The 23108-nt window shown below is 17.2% G+C and overlaps 5 protein-coding genes across 5 annotated transcripts; all 5 read right to left on the reverse strand.

Annotated features, from left to right (window-relative positions):
* Positions 1-84: 84 nt before the first annotated feature.
* On the reverse strand, positions 85-444 carry PF3D7_1200610 (VAR2CSA uORF; the record flags this gene model as incomplete). The annotated part of the gene is made up of 1 exon (XM_024473376.1): positions 85-444. One exon carries the CDS (start codon positions 442-444, stop codon positions 85-87), a length of 360 nt encoding a protein of 119 aa, XP_024329142.1.
* Positions 445-4564: 4120 nt separating this feature from the next.
* On the reverse strand, positions 4565-7345 carry PF3D7_1200700 (acyl-CoA synthetase; the record flags this gene model as incomplete). Its single annotated transcript, XM_001350380.1, has 1 exon — positions 4565-7345. The coding sequence occupies one exon, from the start codon at positions 7343-7345 to the stop codon at positions 4565-4567; it is 2781 nt and encodes a 926-aa protein (XP_001350416.1).
* A 4471-nt stretch (positions 7346-11816) lies between these two features.
* On the reverse strand, positions 11817-13851 carry PF3D7_1200800 (serine/threonine protein kinase, FIKK family; the record flags this gene model as incomplete). Its single annotated transcript, XM_001350381.2, has 3 exons — positions 11817-11894; positions 12072-13622; positions 13777-13851. 3 exons carry the CDS (start codon positions 13849-13851, stop codon positions 11817-11819), a joined length of 1704 nt encoding a protein of 567 aa, XP_001350417.2.
* Positions 13852-16237: 2386 nt separating this feature from the next.
* On the reverse strand, positions 16238-17531 carry PF3D7_1200900 (Plasmodium exported protein (PHISTc), unknown function; the record flags this gene model as incomplete). The annotated part of the gene is made up of 2 exons (XM_001350382.1): positions 16238-17242; positions 17385-17531. The coding sequence occupies 2 exons, from the start codon at positions 17529-17531 to the stop codon at positions 16238-16240; spliced, it is 1152 nt and encodes a 383-aa protein (XP_001350418.1).
* Positions 17532-19854: 2323 nt separating this feature from the next.
* Positions 19855-22076, reverse strand: PF3D7_1201000 (Plasmodium exported protein (PHISTb), unknown function; the record flags this gene model as incomplete). Its single annotated transcript, XM_001350383.1, has 2 exons — positions 19855-21741; positions 22002-22076. 2 exons carry the CDS (start codon positions 22074-22076, stop codon positions 19855-19857), a joined length of 1962 nt encoding a protein of 653 aa, XP_001350419.1.
* Positions 22077-23108: the final 1032 nt, after the last annotated feature.

Here is a 23108-nt window from a genome sequence, read left to right on the forward strand (position 1 = left end):
CAAAAGGTTAAAATAAGAGATAGAAAAAAAAGAATAACAATAATAAAAATGCTTATAAAGACACCAAATATTCCTATGTGCATATTATTTTATATAATATGGATTGTTATTAATTCTATTCTTGTTTGCGGACATTTCACGATTTATAGTAACACTGCTATTAACAACTGTATTATTATCGTGTAAGGGTATCTGACATTTTTCTAAATATTTAGTTTTTCTCCTTACAGGTTCATAAGTGCTACATATATTTTTGTATTTAGGTTGAATACCCAAAGTATGTTTCTTTATTCCAGTATTCTCATAGCTAGTTATTCCATAAACACATACATCACCATAATTAATATGAGAATCATTATATATTTTACTAATTCTGTCATTGCATTCACAGACATTGGTACCAGTAGTACCTATAGATGTTTGTTTTTGATACTCTGATTCCATGGTTATATGTCTAACTATTTAGTTTTCCTTATATATTATCATATTTCTTGTAATAGCTATCTATTATTGTCGTAATGAGTAATTTTTTGTTTTTCTGCATGTATTGTTAATGTCGTGATAGCTAACCATGTAATAGATATTTTTATATAATAGAATTAAAAGATAACAATTAACTTTTTATTTATTCTAGTTGTATATATATAGTTTTGTTTTTCCTTCAAAATATATTACTAAAACTATTTTTCTTTTTTTTTAATTTGATTTGTTTGTATATTTTTAGGTTAATTTATATGTATTTATTTTTTTAATATTGTTAATATTACAATTTTTTTTAACCATGCATTATTGTATAAAAAGAAATATATAATGTTATTTCTTAAATATTAACATATATTGTTTTATACAAAATAATGTCGTTCCTTATTTCTTAATATTAATATATGTTGTCTCTTTATATAAATTTATAGAATAATCTATTTTTTCTTTATTTTATTTGGATATAAATTCTATCATAAAAAAGAAAATATAATATAAAATAAAATTATAAAAATAATAATATAAAAATTACAAATAATTATATTAAGATGTTTTTTTCTAATTTTATGACATTTTATAAAAATATTTTAAAAAAAAAAAAAAATTCATGTTTTTTTCTTATATTTTTGTTATACATTGCTTTTTATATAATCATAATATTAGTTATATATATATACATATGTAATATATGATGAAATATAATTATATATATTAATATATATATTTATTAACTATTTATTATTCATCTTTATTGTATCTCTTAAATTTATCTTATAGTAGATGTTCTATATAAATCGAATACAAAATATAATATCCATTCATGTATTTTGTTTTAAAAAAATATAAAGATAGAATTCTTGTTTTTCTAAAATACCTCTCTTAACTCTATAACCAGTAATTTAATAATATATACAAAAATTAATATCATTACATTATATTTGTTTTAATTTTTATATTGCATGTTTTATTTATGAAGCAAATAAAGTATTCCATTTCTATCTATACACTCTATAAAATAAATAAACATAAAAACATTTACTATAATTGAATATCTTATATATATATGGTTAAATATCAATTAAAAAATATATATATATGTATGTACTATTATGTACTATATGTATTCCATTAAATCTAAATATAATTTTATGTCGTATAATAAAAACTAGTATATGCTATTCTTATTTATAATATGTATATAGTTATAATTTTATTTTATACATAATTTTTATTCTTTTTAACTTATAAATATACCTTTATTATTTTAGAATGTTATTATAATAATTATTATAATTTAAAATATAATTTCTTCTTTTTAATATGGCATGTTTTTATTTTTATTATATTTTAAGTAGTTTTATATATTTCATATATATAATTATAATTGAATATATATATATATATAGATATTTAAATGAGTTCAATTAAAAACAAAAGTCAAAATAAATAATTATACTTTTATAAAAATATATTTTTTCTAAATATATTATAATATAATTATTTATTATATTTTAAGTTTACATAAAAACTTAATAATTTTATATTTAAAATTTATAATATTATTATTATTATATTTAAAGAATATTATCTTTATGTTATATAATTAAAATATTTTCTTTATCTTATAAACAACATATAATATCATTTCACTACTGTTATTTTAATAATATATTATTATAATTTTATATTTTTACAATTTGTTGTCAAATAAATTTGATATATTCTTATAAATATATTTTTTTTTTTACATATATTTGGTGTTACATAATTTGTATATTTTATATATATTACAACACTGTTATGTTATAAATATAGTTTAATGAATTTCATACAAATATTTTTTTATATCTATATTTGTTATAAATATATAATACTTTAGTTATATTTATAATATGTTTGTACTTTATTTTCAGATATTTTTATTATAAATAATATTATATTATTAGTTAAAGTTATGGAATTATATATATTATAAAATTATATAAATTAAAGTTATACCCTATAATAATACTACCATAATATGTATATATATACATATATATATATATATATATATATATATATATATGTGTGTATAAGTGTTTTGTAATTATATTCCTTTTTCCTTGTTTCTTTAAGCGTTCATGTAATATCTAATATATTTTCATATTTATTATGTTCTTATATATCAAAATTAAAACTAATTCTCTAAAATACATTTATGATAAGCTCATTATATAATAATATATATGCAATATAACATATTCTCTAATATTATTATAACAATTATATTTTTTTCATAACAGTACAATAATATATATTTTTTAATAAACCTTTTTTTAAAATAAAGCATTGGTTTTTATACTGTTACAATTATATTATAATATATTTCTATCATTTTATGTTTTTAGGTTTTTAAAATAATACGACACATTTATGATATAAAAAAATATAAATATTTATAGAAATATAAAAATTATAAAAGTTCTTTTATTATAATATTATTACAATAGATAAAAACAATTAAATAAAATAAAAAGGTACATATTGTTATATGTAATTCATTCTATTATAATTTATATATCTTCGTATTAAATATATTACATGTTCCTTATATTACAATAATGTTAATTATTTGTACAACTTCATATATTTATACCATCATCATATAATATTTATATTATATTGCCTTTAAAGTAAATCATATGTTATATATATATATATATATATATGTGTACACAAAAAATATTATATTATAACTACTTATAAATATGTATCAAATTTACATCATAACAAAGTTATGAATAATTAAAACAATGATATTTTAATAACCTACATGTACTACCATAATAATAATATGTTATAATCCTTATATCTAATCCTGTATTTGCCATATAAAGTAATTACCTACATAGTAATATATGTTACTATAACATGATATATGTTTCTATTATATAAAAAACGTATATATTAAATTATAAATATATTTCATTTTATAAAAAAGGAAATGCATTAAAAAAAAAAAAAATAATAACAATAAAACTATAAAGAGCATAAAATTATAGTAATAAAAAATTAAACAAAGACAAACATATACAGATATATATAACTATATATTTTATACTTTCTTTAACAATTTTTACAATATATTATTAATTAAAAAAATATTATTTGTAATATAATTCTATATATTATAGAATATTTTAATAATATTCTTCGATAATGTTATACCTTTATTAATACCAATGATTATGTATATATTTTAGACAATAATATAGTAATTAAGGAATAAACATATATATTTCAAAGTTATTTATATTTTATTGACAAAAATTTATTTATATCTTATCATATACATATATGTAAAATCAAAAAAAAAAAAAAAAAAAAAAAAAAAAAATTAATAATTAATAATTAATAATTAATAATTAATAATTAATAATTAAATAAATAATAATATTATAACAATAATAATAAAAATAAAACAAATTAACTCAAGAAAAAAATATATATTCTATTTATTAAAATCAGAATATTACAAATTATATATTTATCAAATAGTTATATTTTATATATACATATAAATAAATGAAAAAAAAAAAAAAAAAAAAATTTATCGTATATATATACAATAATATTAATTATATAAATGAAATGTATACACTCATATGCTATTATAATTAAAACTTATTCATATTATATAAAATTTATTAAAATAATTTTTTTTTACACCATATATTGAAAACAAAAATGAAAATAAAAATAAAAATAGAAATGAAAATAAAAATAAAAGTAGAAATGAAAATAAAAACCTTATAAAAATTCAATAAATAATTGGAATTATATTTTTTATAAAACTAAACATTTTATATCATTTAAAATTTTTATATAACCAAGAAAAATAATCAAATGAAAAGGCAAACAAAAATATAAATAAATAAAATAAATAAATAATATAACAAAATGAAGAAATAAAAATAATATCATATTTAACATTAAATGAACGAAATGTTTAATAAACTATCATATTATTAACATTTTCATCTTATGACCTTTTATATATATATATATATATATATATTTTATTCATCTATAGTCCTTATATTTATACATTTACTTGTAGTTCTTGTGGTCCCTTCTGTATTACATTTATCATTTCATTTACTTTTTTATCACCTTCTTCACTATATGGTAATGGTCTTTGTATTTGTTTTCCAATAGGCTTTTCCGCACTTTTTCTTAATTGTTTTTGAACTGTCTTAGACACAGGTTTTTCTTCACTTTTTCTTACAGGTGATTCAACTTCTTTTGATACATCAACGTTTTCAGATTTCAACACAGATTTTTTTATATAATCCGATTGTCGTCCTGGTACTCTTTTTTTTTCCTCATTATTTTCATATTTTTTTCCATTTTTAATTTCTTCTTCACTTCCACCTTTTATATCATCTTTACTTCCACTTTTAATATCAGCTTTACTTCCACTTTTTATATCATCTTTACTTCCACTTTTTATATCATCTTTACTTCCACTTTTTATATCAGCTTTACTTCCACTTTTTATATCATCTTTACTTCCACTTTTTATATCATCTTTACTTCCACCTTTAATATCAGATTTACTTCCACTTTTACCATTATTCATACTACCCGTGCTATTTCCACTTAATTTTTCTTCATATTTCTTTTTAACTTCATCTATAAAAAAAGAAAAATCTTTAAATACATTGAATCTTCTTATTTTTAATGTTGGAGTAAGGTAGTTTGTAGTGTCCCATGGTTTGGAAGTTAAGTATATGTCATTAATAACATTGTATCTATTTAAATTAGTTTTTTTATAAATTTCCATCATTTTTCCCTTTACATAATCAACATAAATAGGATCATTTAATGTTTCATCAATTAATTTTTCTGAAAAATTTTTCTCATCTACACCAGTTGTCTTTAACATATTATCATTTTTTAAAAATGTAAATAATTTATGTTTGTCCACAGATATAATTCCCAATGGTCCATCCATAGAATCATCACCATATGCAACACAAAAATTTACAAAAGGGATTTGGGAATATAAATTATTTATCATTTCAGTTTCTATATATTCACCTTGAGATAATTTAACCAAACCCTTTGATCTATCTAAAAATGTTAAAGAACCATTATCATTAATTTGTACAATATCTCCCGTTTTAAAATAACCATCATTCGTGAAAGCATGTTCTGTAGATTCCTTTTCTAAAAAGTATCCACTAAACATAGAATCACTTTTAATTAACAATTCTCCTTTTGGTATAGTATCTGTAGCCTTATAAATTTCCCATGTTCTTACTTTGTATCTTGTACTAGGAGAAACAGCTACTCCCATACTTTCAGTGTTACAGTCATCTACATCTTGTAAAAATATGGGACCCGTAGATTCCGTTAAACCATATCCTTGATAATACTTAACATTTAATAGAACACTTAAACCCTCAGCAACCTCTGGAGATAATTTCCCACCTCCATTTAAGATAACATCCATATTAGGGTTTATCTTATCTTTTATTTTTCTTGATATATTAGTAATACCTTCAACAACTTTACTGAAATTTCCATTATTTTTACCTTTACGTAAATTTATAGCCTGTTTTGCTATCCACTTCTTACAACGTGATAAATTATTTATTTCCGTCATAATAGTTGCATACATTCTATTAAAAACTTTGGGTACTCCTAATATAATTTCACCTTTTGAATTACATATGTCTGTATTCAAAAATTTTATATCTCTACTCCATATATTTATCTTTACACCCAAAAACAAAGCAATGAAAAAAACAACCCTTTCATATATATGAGATACGGGTAAATAAGATAAATGTGTTGTTAGAGGATATTTCTTTATTATATTACAATCACATGCAGGTATTACACCATTATACAAATTCCTATTGCTTAACATAGCACCTTTGGGTTTCCCAGATGTTCCAGATGTATACACAATAGAGGCAATAAAATTAGGATCTTCGTTTTGAACAGTAACATTGGCTATTTTATTCTCTGTCATATTATCAAATACGATAATACTTAACCCAAGTGTTTTAGCTTTTTCTTTTAATGAATTAATCTTTTCTATTTTTTCCTTATCACATTCTAAGGCACACAAACTAATGTCTTCTCTTTTATCAGATTCATTATATTTTTGTTTATTACTACTTTTTCTTGAACCATTGGATTTTTCTTCATTTTCTATCTTCATTTCACTACGCTTAGTTAGATTATCTAAAATTATCAGCTTTTTCAAATATGGCAATTCATTTTTACGACACAACAATCCTTCAACCAAATCCAAATCTAAACACAACCATTCTAATTTTGTATTATTTAATATATCAATAATTATATCTATACTAAATTTAGAGTGCATTACTAATGTTGTAACACCACTTATCATACAAGCACAATCAGTAATTAACCAGTTAGTTGAATTATTACCATATAAACCTAATAATCGAAATTTCCCATTATTTTTTTCTTCATTATATATTTTTTCTGGAACACCAGTACCTTCATAAGTATTCAACGAATGACTAAACGATAATACCTTTTTAAAAAAATTTCCATATGTTATATAATTTTCGGGTTCTCCACATGAATTTTCAACTATTGCTATCTTATTATTATCTAATTTATATTTATCTAAAAAAATTTTCATAAGATGTTTATATTTATATATTGAACTTTTCATTTTATAATCTTTCATACAGTATACGCTAGATTCATTTTTATTTTCTGCACTTTTACATATTTCTGCGAAACCCTTTTTGCTATTACTAAGTTGAGTGCAACATGGTAAAACATAAACTACATATATAACAGAGAAAAACAAACTTAATGTAATATTCATTTTATTCTATAAAATCATTTATAATGTGACAAAAATATATATATATATATTTATATATCTAAGATATCCCTCTATAAGAGGAAATATAAACAAATGAGCGTTAAAAATGTACAGAAAATTGGAATTATAAAAGATAGAATATCAATATATATATAAATATATATATATATATATATATATATATATATATATATATATATATATATTATATACCGCTCATATTTTCATGGTACATATTTACTATCATATAAATATATTATTACAAAATAGATATTCAAATATATATATATATATTACAAAAATAATAAATACTATTATTACATTTTATTTTTTAAAATCAAAAAAAAACAAAAACAAAAACAAAAACAAAAAAGAAAAATCAGAAAACAAATATTATTACATACAACAAATTTAAAAATAAATCAAGTTTCACGAAAATAAAAACCTATTTAATATATATTCTTATTATTATTTATATTATATGAAATAAAATAAAATAAAATACCTTTTCCATTGTAAATTCTTAAATATTATTAATTAATTATATATATTTTTTTAATTATTTATTTATTTATAAATATATTATTTTGGTTTTTTTATTTTTTATAAATTTTTATCATTTTTTTTTTATTTCTAAATATTATTAAGAATAAAATTAGTTATAGAAAATAATACATTAAAAACAAATAATAATATATAAATATTTAATAAATATATTATAAAAAGAATATTAATTTTTTCATTATAAATATATTATTTTACCATAAAAAAATTATTATATATATTTTAATATTTATTATAAGTGTTTTCTTTTTTTATTTTTATATAATATCGTATTTCTTATATCGCATGTTCTTACGTAATTTGATTTAGATTATTTCTCTTTTTCATTTTATTTTTAAAATACATTATTATTTTTCTACAATTTTATATATATAAGAGAGCATATATTATATAATTTAATAAATGATACTTAAAAAAAATATATTAAAGAATATAATGATTCTTTCTAAAAATATTTTCAAATATTAAAATTAAATTATCTATATAAATGTCAATGTTATTTTATTTTTTTATTCATGTACACAAGAACATTTCATTATATATATATATATATTTAATGCATTCAAATTTATTTTTATTCTTATAAAAAGTATTTTTTTATTTACTAATTTATTTTACATGTATTTTATATTTTATTTTTCATATATTTTTTTTTTTTTTCCCCTTTTCTTTTATTCTTTTTAATAACATTTTTTAAAAATATATTTAAAAATTATTTTTTTATAATATATAAATATATATTTATAAATATTATATATTTTTATATAATTTTATAATATTTTATATATTTTTCCCTTTTTTTTTTTTTTTTGTTCAACCTATTTTGAATAAAATAAATTTTAAATTGTTCTGGACGCAAATATAATTTTATATATAAATAGTTTCTAAATATTATTTTATGATTTGTTTTTTGTATGTTTTATTATTATATAAATATATATAAATATTAAATCTATATTTATTATATTTATTTAATTTTTAGTATTATATTGATTTTCATTTAGATGTTTTGTTTTTTTATAATATTTAAAAACATTTTTTTTTTGGTTTTACAATATTCTTTTTTAGTTTTTTTTTTTTTATTTTTAAATAAACCTTATATATATAAACAAGGAAATATATGTACAAGTTTATACAGAAAAAAAAGTATTGTTCAAACAGTTGATATATTTTTAATAATTATTCCCTTAATAAAATATAAATTAATTTGTATTAGTTTTTTCCTTTAAAAAAAAAAAAAAAAAAAAAAAAATCATAAACTTAATTATATAAATATATAATATAATAATAATAATAATAATAATAATAACAATTATAAAAGTACAGATTTTTATTTCTAATTTTATGTTTTTATATTTTTTTTCTTGTATATCAAATATTTTTAATAAAAATTATATATCACTTTATTCATTTTATTTCATACCACTCTTTTTTATATATGTATAAAATTATTATTTCTTTTGAAAAAAAGAACAAACAAAATAACAAAATATTTTAATTCTAATAAATAAATATAGTTATATTTATTTTCAATGATTAAAATTATTATATATATTTCCCTTATATATATATTTTTTATATATTGCGTACATTTATTTTACATTATTTCATTTTATGTATTCATTTTTTTTTAATGCCTACGATTATATTATTCTAATTCCTTCTTAAAATGTTTTATAATTCATAAAAAGAAGTAAAAATCATTTTATATTAATTTTTAAAAAAATATCTCCGACAATTATATTTTTTCTTTCTTTTATAATACGTTCAATCAAACAACTTTTATGTTTATTATATAAATCTTCATTAATTTTTTCAAATATATAAAACTTTTGAAAAAGTTAATTATATCTTCAGCTTAAAAAAAATTTCTTAATTAAATATTAAAAATTATTAGTATACTTCATTTCCAATACTTCTTAAAGGGCTTTTTTTTTTTTTTTCTTCCTACGAAACGGGTTAAATTCATCCTCATCATCTCTTTTTTTTTCTTTATATTCTATTTAGATATTCTTTTGCATATATTCTTATGTCATATATATATATATATATATATATATATATATATATTAACGACATATTTTTTGCAACGTGAATTTACTTATTCCATTAATTTGTAATATTACTCTTTGAAGCAACATTATTTAATGTATCCAGTACATTATATATATTTCTTCTTTGATTTATTATTTTTTTTTTTTTTTTGATAGATTATTACAAATTACATTTTTATATATTTTTACGTCTTTTTTATTATTTTCTTAATTAGCATTTTCATAAGTAATATTAGAAATTTCCCTAATAAATTCATTCATTGTTTTTTTCAATATACATATAATTTTTCTTATCTAATCATTTTGTTCTATCTTTAAAACCTTTGTATTTTACTACTGTCTAACAAATGAAGATAATTTTGTTTACTCATTTATGATATAAATATATTGAATACATATAATTACTATTTATTTTTTGTTGTATATTTATATTCAATGATATAATTATTCTCAAAAAAAATAATAAAATATACAACAAATATATAAACATTATATATATATATATATATATATATATATATATATATATATTTAAGTAATAGAAATGATATTATCTCTATTATTTGTTCCATTCACTTAATGTCACATATATCATTAAATTGTAATATACTCATAAAAATAACAACCAGAAAAAACTACAACATCATATTATACTTTCTTTTTCATATTTTCCATGTAAATGAGATATTCTACTCATTTTTCTTTTGTTCATATTACTATTGTTTAATAGCTTAAATATAAAACAACCATGTTCATTTAATAATAATATCTATAACAATAATATAATTAAATGTATTATTAAAATATTATACATCAAGTAGAATTCCTCTATATATTTATATATTATAATTTATATAATATTTCTTTCAAAATGAAAGAAAAAAATTATAACATTAAAACTGTTAGATTATTTTATTAAATAAATAACAAAATGGATTACTCCCTAATTTATATATAGTATGAATTCAATATGTGAATTTATAAGATAAGTAACAAAAAAAAAAAGAAAAAAAAAAAAAGAACAAATTATAAAATTCATAAAATCTAATTGACAAATCTTTACAAACTTGAGAATATTTACCTTATAAAAAGAATTTAAAATATATTATACATTTATTAATATGTGTTCTTTTTTGGACAAAATATAAAATGCTCAATTAAATTTTTTTTAATAATATATATTATATGTAACACGTGTACCTATTTATGTATGCTTTCATTTTCAAAACATATATATATGAAAGTATTATAGAATGTAATTTTTAGATTTTATTAAAAATACATTATTTAATTTTTCTTTTTCTAAATATTTTGAAAGAAAACATAAATAATTCATTTTTTAGCACAATAATATTATCAGATTAATATTTTTTTTTTTTTTTTTTTTATTGTTTTCACCAAATACACACAAGCATACACCCCATACATTATTATAATTTAAAAACGGTTCGGGGTAACATTTATTGATGTGAAATTAATTACATTAATACTATATCTACAAACCGTTAATTATATAATCATAAATTATTATTTTTTCTTAGAGACATGTTAATGTTCTTAAAAAAATTTAGTAAAAAAAAAAAAAAAAAAAAAAAAAGATAAAAATAAATAAATTAATTATATTTTATCATAATAAAAATATATATCGAATTTTATTTTAATTATATACATTTTATTAATAAAAATTTATTAAACATAAATAAAAAAAATATATATATATATATATAATAAGCTACACAAAAAAAAAAAAATAATAAAATAAAATAATAAATATATAAAAAAAACATATTAAATAAACAATCATACAATATATATTAATATATATTATTATATATTATTATATATTCATTAATTTATGTTTCGTTAAACCATGGGTGTGTCATTAAATTTTTTAAATTCAGTTTTTTCCTGCATTCCTCATTCATCAATTCCTAAAGGTAAAATGAAAGAATGTATAAATAAATAAATAAATATATATATATATATATATATATATATATATATATATGTGAACACATATTTTTATAACAATATGATAAAAGCATTCATAAGTTCTTCTTCATAAACATTTCATTCAAGTTCATTTTTTTTATTGTATTATAAATTACCTTAACTATAAATTTGAAATCGCTTGGCCATGATTTAGTTGACGGATAGCAACTCAAATTCATATTGTTTTCAAGAAAAGTTGTAAAGTTTACACTCTCAGATGGAAAAGATGTTTTCCACATATGGCCACAGTTCCAAATCCATATGAATAAAACTCCTAGCATAAAATAATCAGCGTGTGAAACATTAAAATAATATTCTTTTCTGAACCTTTGCATAGAAATAGTTTTTACATGTTCAAAGGGATCTGTTATATTTTTTTCTCTCAACTTTTTTCGAATTCGCCAACACTCTATTGGTGTATATTCACGTTTTCCTATAGTTGGTACGCATGATTCAAATAAGTACACTTTTTTTTTTTTCTTTTTATCTATATGTCTTAATTTATCTGAATAAAGAGGTGTACTTTTAGCAAAATCACATAAACGTATATCATAATCATCTGTTATTAATACATTTTCAGCAGTTAAATCTAAATGACTTAAACCTGCACTATGTAATCTTACTAATAAACGTAAGCATTTATAAAGTAATTCTTTTTTGAATTCATCACTATTTCTTACATCAGATTTTTCTTTTGTAAATCTTTTATTAAAATCAAATAAATCCTCACCAAATAATTCAGAAACCATAACAATATATCCATCCATATTGTTATTTATTCTTTCAATTAACATATTATTAAATTCATATATATCTTTAAATTTATATTCTTCCATTATATCATGATTTACATTTTTTCCATCATATAATATTTTTAATAATTTAGGTGCAATACCTGGATGATGTTCACTTAAAAAAGATAAAGCAACTCCTTCCATAACATAATTCTCTGCTTTTACTAAATATTCTCCATCGTATTTTTCCATTAAGTTAAACTGTTTTATCCACCATTCAACAGGTATCCTTTTTATAAATAATTTTACTTCCTTCGCAGGGTCCCCATCATTTGAAGGAATAACTGTTTTAAACATTTCTTGAACCCTACCTTTACTTTTATTTTCACCAATTATAGGAATAGATGTTAATTCAAAATCTGAATATTTTACTCCATTTATCTTAAAATAGTCTGAAAAACCTAAAAACTTTACTAAGGACTCTTTACCTAAATTCCAATTATAAATATAATTCTCTTTCGATTCGTCCTCTTTTAAATTAGACATACATATTATATCATTATTTTCTCCATGTTTATATGTACTTTCATAATTATCAAAAACTTTTGTTTTCTCTACATTTAATATATTTAATAAATTACAAGTACCTTCTACACTCTCCTTTTCTAAATTATTATACTCTTCTTCATTCGACCTTTTCTCTTTTTTAAAACATATTTTCTTTTTCTTGCTTGTATTATCTTTAGATATTTTTAATTCATCATCTTTAACATCACACTTATTTATGTTTCCAAACTGCTTCTGACCAAACAACTTATTACCTTTGTTATTATCAGAGTTCACGTGATGCTTACTATTTTCAGATAAACATTTTGAAGGTCTATCATATGAAACTAATGATTGAAATGTTTTAAATTTAATAAACTCAATATTCTATAAAATAAAAAATATATATATATATATATATTATACATAGGGAGACCACAAAATAAAATTTACTATTTCATAAAATATATATAATATAATATGATACGATCTACTTAAATAAAACTTTCATATATTTAAAATATTTTATTCTATATCTTACCAAGAACAATAAATACAATAACCATAAAAAATATAACATAAATTTTATACAGAACATATTTCTCAAAATATACATTTTCTTGACCTATTATTCTTCTCATAGTATAATATTTTAAAGACATTAAAAAAAAAAAAAAAAAAAAATTTCAATTATATTGATGTAGTCATTAGTCAAATTAGAATTAAATATATATTAAAAAAAAAAATAAAAAAAATAAAATAAAATAAAAAAAAAAAATAATATAAAATAAAATAAAATAAAAAATAAAAAAAAAAATAATAAAATAAAATAAAATAAAATAAAAACAAAAAGGAAAAATATCCAAATTAAATATATTTTTATTATCTGGGGGTCCTACGATATATATAATAATTAGAACATTTCATCTTCATATATATTTAATAATTTATTTTAAAAGTACTCAATTTGCTTTTCTCATTTTTTTTTTATAAATTTAAGAACATGCTAATTCATAAACCAAATAATTTTTTATATCATATATATATATATATATATATATATATATATATATATATATTATATTAAAATCAAATAGAAGGAATTCTTAAAAAAAAAAAAATATAAAATAATTAAATACATATAAATACATATATAATACATAATATATATCATATTATATATATATCATATATATATTAAATTAATATATATATGTTTTTTAAAAAAATTACATAAGATAATAATGTTTTTTTTTTTTTTTTTTTTTTCTATATAATATATTCAATGTATTTATTTTTTTTGTAAGGTCAAAAAATTTTACGAATCCATATTCAATAATTATATAAAAAAAACACTCTCCTTAAAATTATATAAAATATATTTATATATATATAAATATATATAATATATATAATACAAAACAAGACTAAATAAAATTATGTTTTCCTTTTATTTTTTTAAATAGTATAATTCTATTTTAATATATATGTGTATTTTTCTCAATTTTATAAATTTATAAAATAAAAATTAAAATAAAAAAAAACAAAAAATTATTCGTTTTGAAAAAATGTAAATATTAAACTTTAATAAATAATTATTATAATGCTCTATATGTTTTTCGAACAAACACTTTGTTATAGGAACAAAAAATTAATTATTAATAAATCGATATTTCTTATAATCATTTTTTTATAAAAATTATATTTGAATTTGACTTCATATTCTTTTGTATTATAATTAAACATTTCATTATATTATATCAATATAATATAATATAATATAATATAATATAATATAATATAATATAATATAATATAATATAATATAATATAATATAATATAATATAATATAATATAATATAATATAATATAAATATATATATATATCAAGAACAATCGTTTAAATACTTAATATTTTTTTGCAACTTTACCAAAAAAATGTAGTACAATATAATATTATTTAAATAACATCATAAATACAAGATAAAAACATAGATAATTATATATATTAATTTTATATATATATTTTTATAAATATATGTATTATTAAATATTTATTTTCATAGCATTTTTTTATAAAATATACTAATATGAATACAAAAAATTTAATAAATTTATTTTTATATGTATTATATATTTATTATTATGTAAAATAGGATAATATAAAAAAAAATTAAAACACATATTTTTTATAATTATATTACATCTTGGAATAACAAAATTTTTTTTATTTTATTATTATATTTGCTTTTCAGAAAAATAATTGCCTTTTTTTCTTTTTAATATTTATATATAATATATATGAAAGTTATAAAGAATATGTTTTTTTTTTTTTTTTTTTTTATATTTTAGCATCATTAAAAAAAGCATTAATAATTTATCATAATTTGTAATATAATTATTTATATATATATATATATATATATATATATATATAATTATGTATAAACTATTTACCTATTTCTTTTATTTTTTTTATTTTTTTTTATATTTATGTATGATTTTATTATAATTTTCAAATATATACGCGATTTTGGAATAATATTTTTTTTTTGTCGTAAAATATTTAAGATTATTTTTTAAAACTCAAAGGAATTATGTTTTAACTGACATAAAAAGTAAAACTTTAAAACTAATAAACATATTCAAAAAAAAAAAAAAAAAAAAACATATACATTATATATTTATATATATATATATGTGTATCATATAATATAATGATACAAAGTAAATTTAAAAAACTAAATGAACAAACTGTAAAAAAATTTATTTTTTTTGCATATATTATTAACAATTTAAAAAAAAAAAAAAAAAAAATCCTAATTATACTTTTATTTCACAGTATATATATCGTGTATAAAATCTTTTATACATTTGTGTTTATTTCCCTTTTATTATTTTTTTAATGTTTATAAAATTGTTTTTTTGGAAATGAATACAAATAATATATTCATGAATTATTATCATATATATATATATTGTTTTATATACTTAGATTATTTCATTTTTTATAAAACTTTTGAATGAATGCCTTCTTTTTTAAAGATTTTTTAGAATAATTCGCGAATTTAACAGAAATATTTTCACTCCACATGTTATTCATCATTTCTCTGAATTTTTTCCATGTATCTTTTAAAATATTTATAGTAAGTAATGTATTACGAGATTCACCATTTTTAATTTTTCGAATTTTTTTATAAAATCCTTTTTCTTTATTCAAATAAAATCCATGAACATCATTATAAGCTTTTTTCCATATTTTTATCTTATAATCATCTGGTATATTATATTTATTTGCTAATTTTTCACAATAGAGATATAGTTGACATTCCATATTCAAATATTTTTTTCTTTCAATTTCATGTATATAAAAATATATAACATATAATTCCTCCATAGTCATTTTACCATAATTCTTTTTTATATATTCCATTAAAACATTATCATTTGATATATGTAAACTATTACTTTTATAATACTTATCAAAATTTGAAATTATTTCTTCATTATTTACAATATCATCATTATCACTTATTTCCTTATGTTCACTAGGTAATGCAAAACTATTCTTATCATCTATATTATTATCTTTATCTTCAACATTTATTTTACTATCTGTAGACTTTTCATATTTATCAAAATCACATTCATGTTTAAAATAATTTGCTTCATCAAAAGGATTTTTATCATCAAAACTGTCATCATCTTCAAAATTAAAATAATCTCCAAACTTATGAACATCTCCAAAATTGTCTACACCTTCCATATTGTTAACATCATCAATATTGTCAAAATAATCAAAATTGTCAACATCATCAAAATTATCTAAATGCATATCCTTATATGCATATATATTATTATTATTATTACAAGCATAATTTAATTCATGGTTCTTCTTTCTAAAATAATCTCTATTAGATGTATACAATTCACATAACATTTTTGAATATTTTCTATCTAATTCAAACTTTGAAATGCTGTTCTTCTCATGAATACATAATACATTCTATATAAAAAGAAAAAAAGGGGAAATTAATGAAATAAAATGTATACATATAAACATGGTAATATTTATAGGACGTTTTTAATATATATATATATATATATACATTTATTTATTTATTTATTTTTATTTATTTTTTTATTACTATATATAGAATATATATTATTCCTATAATAAATCCTCTTGGTTTTAAACTTATTAATGACCTATACATTCTTCTTATATACATATTACATCCTCCCATACTATGTAACGTTCTACAAACTTGCTTCTTAACATTTTCACCATTCATATGCATATAAAATAACTTCTTATGGAATATTTTAAAATTCAAGAAACAAAAATTTTATATATTTTTTCATTTACATATACTAAAAACCAATAATCACAAAGTAACAAATGTATTTCTACCTTTTGCTCAAATCAAACATATACATCATATATAATAATATAAAGCAATATCCACTTCGTATTAAAATATGTAAATATGCATAACAAAAAAAAAAATAAAATATAAATTAAACAATTATAATAAAAAATGTTGACTATATTTTTTTAGAATTCATATAAATTTCTTATATTTATATTAATTATATAATAAAACGTCTTAATAAATTAAATTTAAATATTATTTTTACTATTACTGTTATTTTTTTTAATTTCAATATTTATAAAACTGAACCATACATGAAAAAAATAAAAAATAAATTAATACAATATATAAATTAATAAAATAAATAATAAATAAATAAACAAAATACTTTTGCTCATAAGAACAGAAGTAATTCTAATATTATATTATATTTCATTATATATCAAATATATATATATATATATATTTATTTATTTATTTATTTAAATGTTATTCACTTTTTTTTGTATCACATAAAAAAAAAAAATATTATATATTACTAAAATATTGCATATACGTAATATAATAAAACAATACGTATATTATATTTTATTATTTTTCAATAATATAATTATATTATTAAAATATCCATATATATATATATATAATAATAATAAAAGAATACATATTTTTATTTAATTATTTTTTAAAAATATAATATATTATTGTTCCAGTGTTTTACATAATTTTTTTTTTTTTTTTTTCCTTTTTTAATATTTTAATAATTTTTATATTTTAACGTAATTTAAATTATATAATAATATAATAACAACATTGCGTAAAAATATTAATAATATGTGATATATTTACAATTCAATTTGTAAATAATATATTATAATAATAAATTACTATTTGTTTCCAAAATATCCATTACAAATAATTCAGAAAAAAAAAAAAAAAATTAAAAAAAACATATATACTATACTATAATATTAAAATAAACATTACTGCAATCGTATATTTAAATAGTAAATGGGAAATAAATAAAATAGCAACTATGTTGTATATATATATTATACATATATATATATATATATATATTGTTGTAACATCTTTATTTTAACAAAATATTTTTTCCTTTATTAGTAATATATTATAAAATGTTTAATTAGAATGAGCCTATCAATTATTAAAATAATTTTTATATTAGAAAACTTGTTTTAATTTACTTATATATATATATTTATTTTATTTTTTAATTGTTTCTATTTTATATCCGTATATTATTAATATACATTATAAAATAAATATAAATTAATTAAAACAATTTATAAGTTTGTATATATAACTAGTTATAACAACTATTTATGATATATTTATGTGTATTAATTTATAAATTAAATAGATAAAAAATATACATATATATATATATATATATATATATTATATAACTATTTTGTGGCAACATCTTTATTTTAACAAAATATTTTATTCTTCATTAGTAATATATTATAAAATGTTTAATTAGAATGAGCCTATCAATTATTAAAATAATTATTATATTAGAAAACTTGTTTTAATTTACTTATATATATATATATATATATATATATATTATTCATTAATTGTTTCTATTATATATTCGTATATTATTAATGTACATTATAAAATCAATATAAATTAATTAAAACAATTTATAAGTTTGTATATGTAACTAGTTATAACCACTATTTATGATATATTTATGTCTGTTAAGTTATAAGTTAAATATATATATATACATTTTGTCTTATACATTATTAACGTACATGTTATATGAATAACTTATTAAAAAAAAAATATACAAATATATATATATATATATATATATATATATATATAATGAATTAATAATAAAAAGAAATAATTTTAATGATTATTACAAATGATCACAAAATAGGAAATATTAATTAAAAAATAAACACTTTAAGGTTTTATTATTTTCTATATATACAATAATAAATAAAAAAAAATAATAATTATTAATAATACATATAAGTATATATATATATACTCCCTTTTAGACATTTACAAAAATCAAAGATATAAATTTAATTAGGTATAATTTTGTATTACTTAAGATTATTACATTTTTATTATAATCTATATTATGAAGAAATTATAATATATAATATAAATTTTACACATATATAAAAATATATCATTATATTATATGTAGATATATAATTTTTTCTTTTTTTATATGTTATATTACAAAAATAATTTAATCTTCATTGTTGAAATATTTAATTATCTTTTGTTCACATGTTTCTTTCATTTTCTTTCTGAAGTCATCATAAGAATCCAAACAATTATCAATGTATTTTTCAGCATCTTTCTTGGTTAATACATTAGCCTTTAATAAGGACAAGTAATATTTATTAAGAGATCCCTGCAATTTTTCTAATTCACTTTTGATAAGATTATAACATGATTTTAATACTCCTCTTGAACCTTCTACTTTTACTTTATGTTTTTCACATTGTTTGCGATAAAAATCACTTAATTCATTTTTGAGAATGGCTACTTTATTGTTTTCATTAGAAGTTATTTTAAGTGATATATTAGTAATGTCTTCTACCGAGATGACTTCTTCTAGTTCTTTAATATCTTTATTAATTGTAGCTGTTTCATCCTTCTTTAAATTATATACACCTTTGTCTTCCTCGTCATCATCATCATTATCTTCGTCATCTTCATCATCATTATCTTCGTCATCTTCATCATCATTATCTTCGTCATCTTCATCATCATTATCTTCATCATCATCATCATCATCATCTTCATCATCATCATTATCTTCGTCATCTTCATCATCATCATCTTCTTCATCATCTTCATCATCATCATCAAGATTTTCTGCATATTTTTGTTTATCTTCTTCTTCAGAGATCTTTCCTTCTACAAATTCTTGTAACACATCTTGAACAATTTCATTAGCTTCTTTGACATCTAAAAATTCATCAAAATTACTACCAGAATTTTGTGGTACTGCTCTGAGATTATTTTTAATATTGCTTACTTTTTTTTCCTTTTCATCTTTTTCCTTTTCATCTTTTTCCTTTTCATCTTTTTTCTTTTCATCTTTTTCCTTTTCATCTTTTTCCTTTTCATCTTTTTCCTTTTCATCTTTTTCCTTTTCATCTTTTTCCTTTTCATCTTTTTCCTTTTCATCTTTTTCCTTTTCATCTTTTTCATTTACATCTTTTTCCTTTTCATCTTTTTCCTTTTCATCTTTTTCATTTACATCTTTTTCCTTTTCATCTTTTTCCTTTTCATCTTTTTTCTTTTCATCCGTTTCCGTTTCTTTTTTCTTTGATTTCTTTGATTTTCTTGATTCCTTTTCTTCTTCTTTTTCTTCTTCTTCTTCTTCTTCTTCATCTACGTCTTCAATTTCATCTAAATTTTTAATGAAAATATTCTTACATTCATAAAGAGCATAGTTAGTTAGAGCTTTCCATGCAATTCTTACTGAATTTATTAATGTTTCAAATTCTCTTTTATATAAAATCTCGTTTTTAGTCCAATCCTCAAAGATTTTGGTTAATCCTGGTATAAGCTTTTGTGCTTTTAATGGAACAATATGACGACATTCATTTAATTTGTCTTCTTTATAATTATCTAAAATTAAATTCTCTTTTTTTAATGTATCGTAATAAGTACTTAAATCAACAAAATTCTGGAAATATTTACTTTCTTCATTCTTCATCACTCTAACCCAGTGATTATAAGCATCATCTTTAAATGTTTCTGATAATTCATCTAAATCATTAAAATCAGCATCTAATTCGTTATCAATTTTGTTATAAACAACTAAACCAAATTCATCTATATAAGGTATAGCACTATAGTTACAAGACATTCCATATTTTTTTATATCTCTAATTATTTTTTCTTCATCACTCAAATTAACTTTCTTTGTTTTCCCATATACATCTTTTAATAAGGTCATCATTTCTTCTTTACTTAAGGAAAATACACTAAATACTGAGGGTATACCTAAATCTAAAATATCATATTCATTTCCATTATTAGCTGAAGATAATATTCTCGAAAATCTTGAATTCAAATAATGACTAGAAAATAAACCGTCTTCAGAACATTCATTATTCTATAAAAATATAAACATAAAAATAAACATACATAAATATATATATATATATATATATATATATATATATAAATATCTATAAGTATACATATATATATCTTAATTCCCTCATTAACATGTTCAAAATAAATATAAATATATAATAATAAGCAAACTAACATTATTATGTACAAAAAAATATATTATTATACAATTAAAAAAAAAAAAAAAAAAAGATTTAATATTTCACATTTCAGACATTATATTATTATTATTATTACCAATAATGCAACAAGAACTCCTATAACAGATACAACAGATTTACGAAAAAGAAAAGACCTTAAAGCACTGTACATTTTTATATTACTTTTCAAAGAATTAAACAACTATATTTTCCAAATTATCTAATAAATTATTTATGTAATTTATATTTTAATTTTTTTCTAAAAAAATTCAAAAAACAAAAAAAAAAATATATATATCTATATACAAATAAACATATAATATAATAATAATAACAAAAAAGAAATTATAATAATATATAAAAATATTTACTAAACCGAAGATTCTTTAAGAAAAAAAAAAAAAAAAAAAAAAAAAAAAAAAAAAAAAACCATTACACAGAATAATATATATATATAATATTTTATATAAGCATTTCTTGCTTATTATTTTTACTTTTCTAACACATGAATAATAAAAAAATAATTAAGAAGATAATTTTAAAAAATTCAAAATATAAAAAATGTCATTTTATGGAACATTATATATAATATACTTTAATCAATTAAATACACCTTTTAATAATTATTTTGAAACAAAACCCTTTCCTATTAGATATATATAATATATATATATATATATATATATTATATCTATATTATTATATATAAAAAGAAAATATTCATTTCCCAAATTCTTCTTATTTTTCTAAGCTATAAAGAAGAATATATTATATATGTATAATTTTATACATAATAAAAAAAAATAATAAAAATATAGATAGTACTGTATAATTGAATATCCAGAACCATTTATTAATGAATTTTTTATTCAATATTATTTTTTCCCGAAGGAATATAAAAAAATATGTGCAATATAATATCTATATATATCTAGGATCTGAATATAATGAGGTATCAATTTTCTATATTTCTGATCTAATATTAAATTAATAGAATTATTTTAACTAATATTTTTCAAAGCATTGTGGTATTTATTCCTTTTCTCATTTAGGTATATATATTAAATATATTAATTTTTCTTTTTTTTTCCATTCTTATCAAAATTTTTAAATTCTTATGAATTAGAATTATATATATAGAATGTTCAACATTTTCTCATTTAATATATTATATATATTTTAAAAATAAGAAAATATATATTAA

Source organism: Plasmodium falciparum, assembly GCF_000002765.6.
Source record: "Plasmodium falciparum 3D7 genome assembly, chromosome: 12".
NCBI lineage: Eukaryota > Apicomplexa > Aconoidasida > Haemosporida > Plasmodiidae > Plasmodium > Plasmodium falciparum.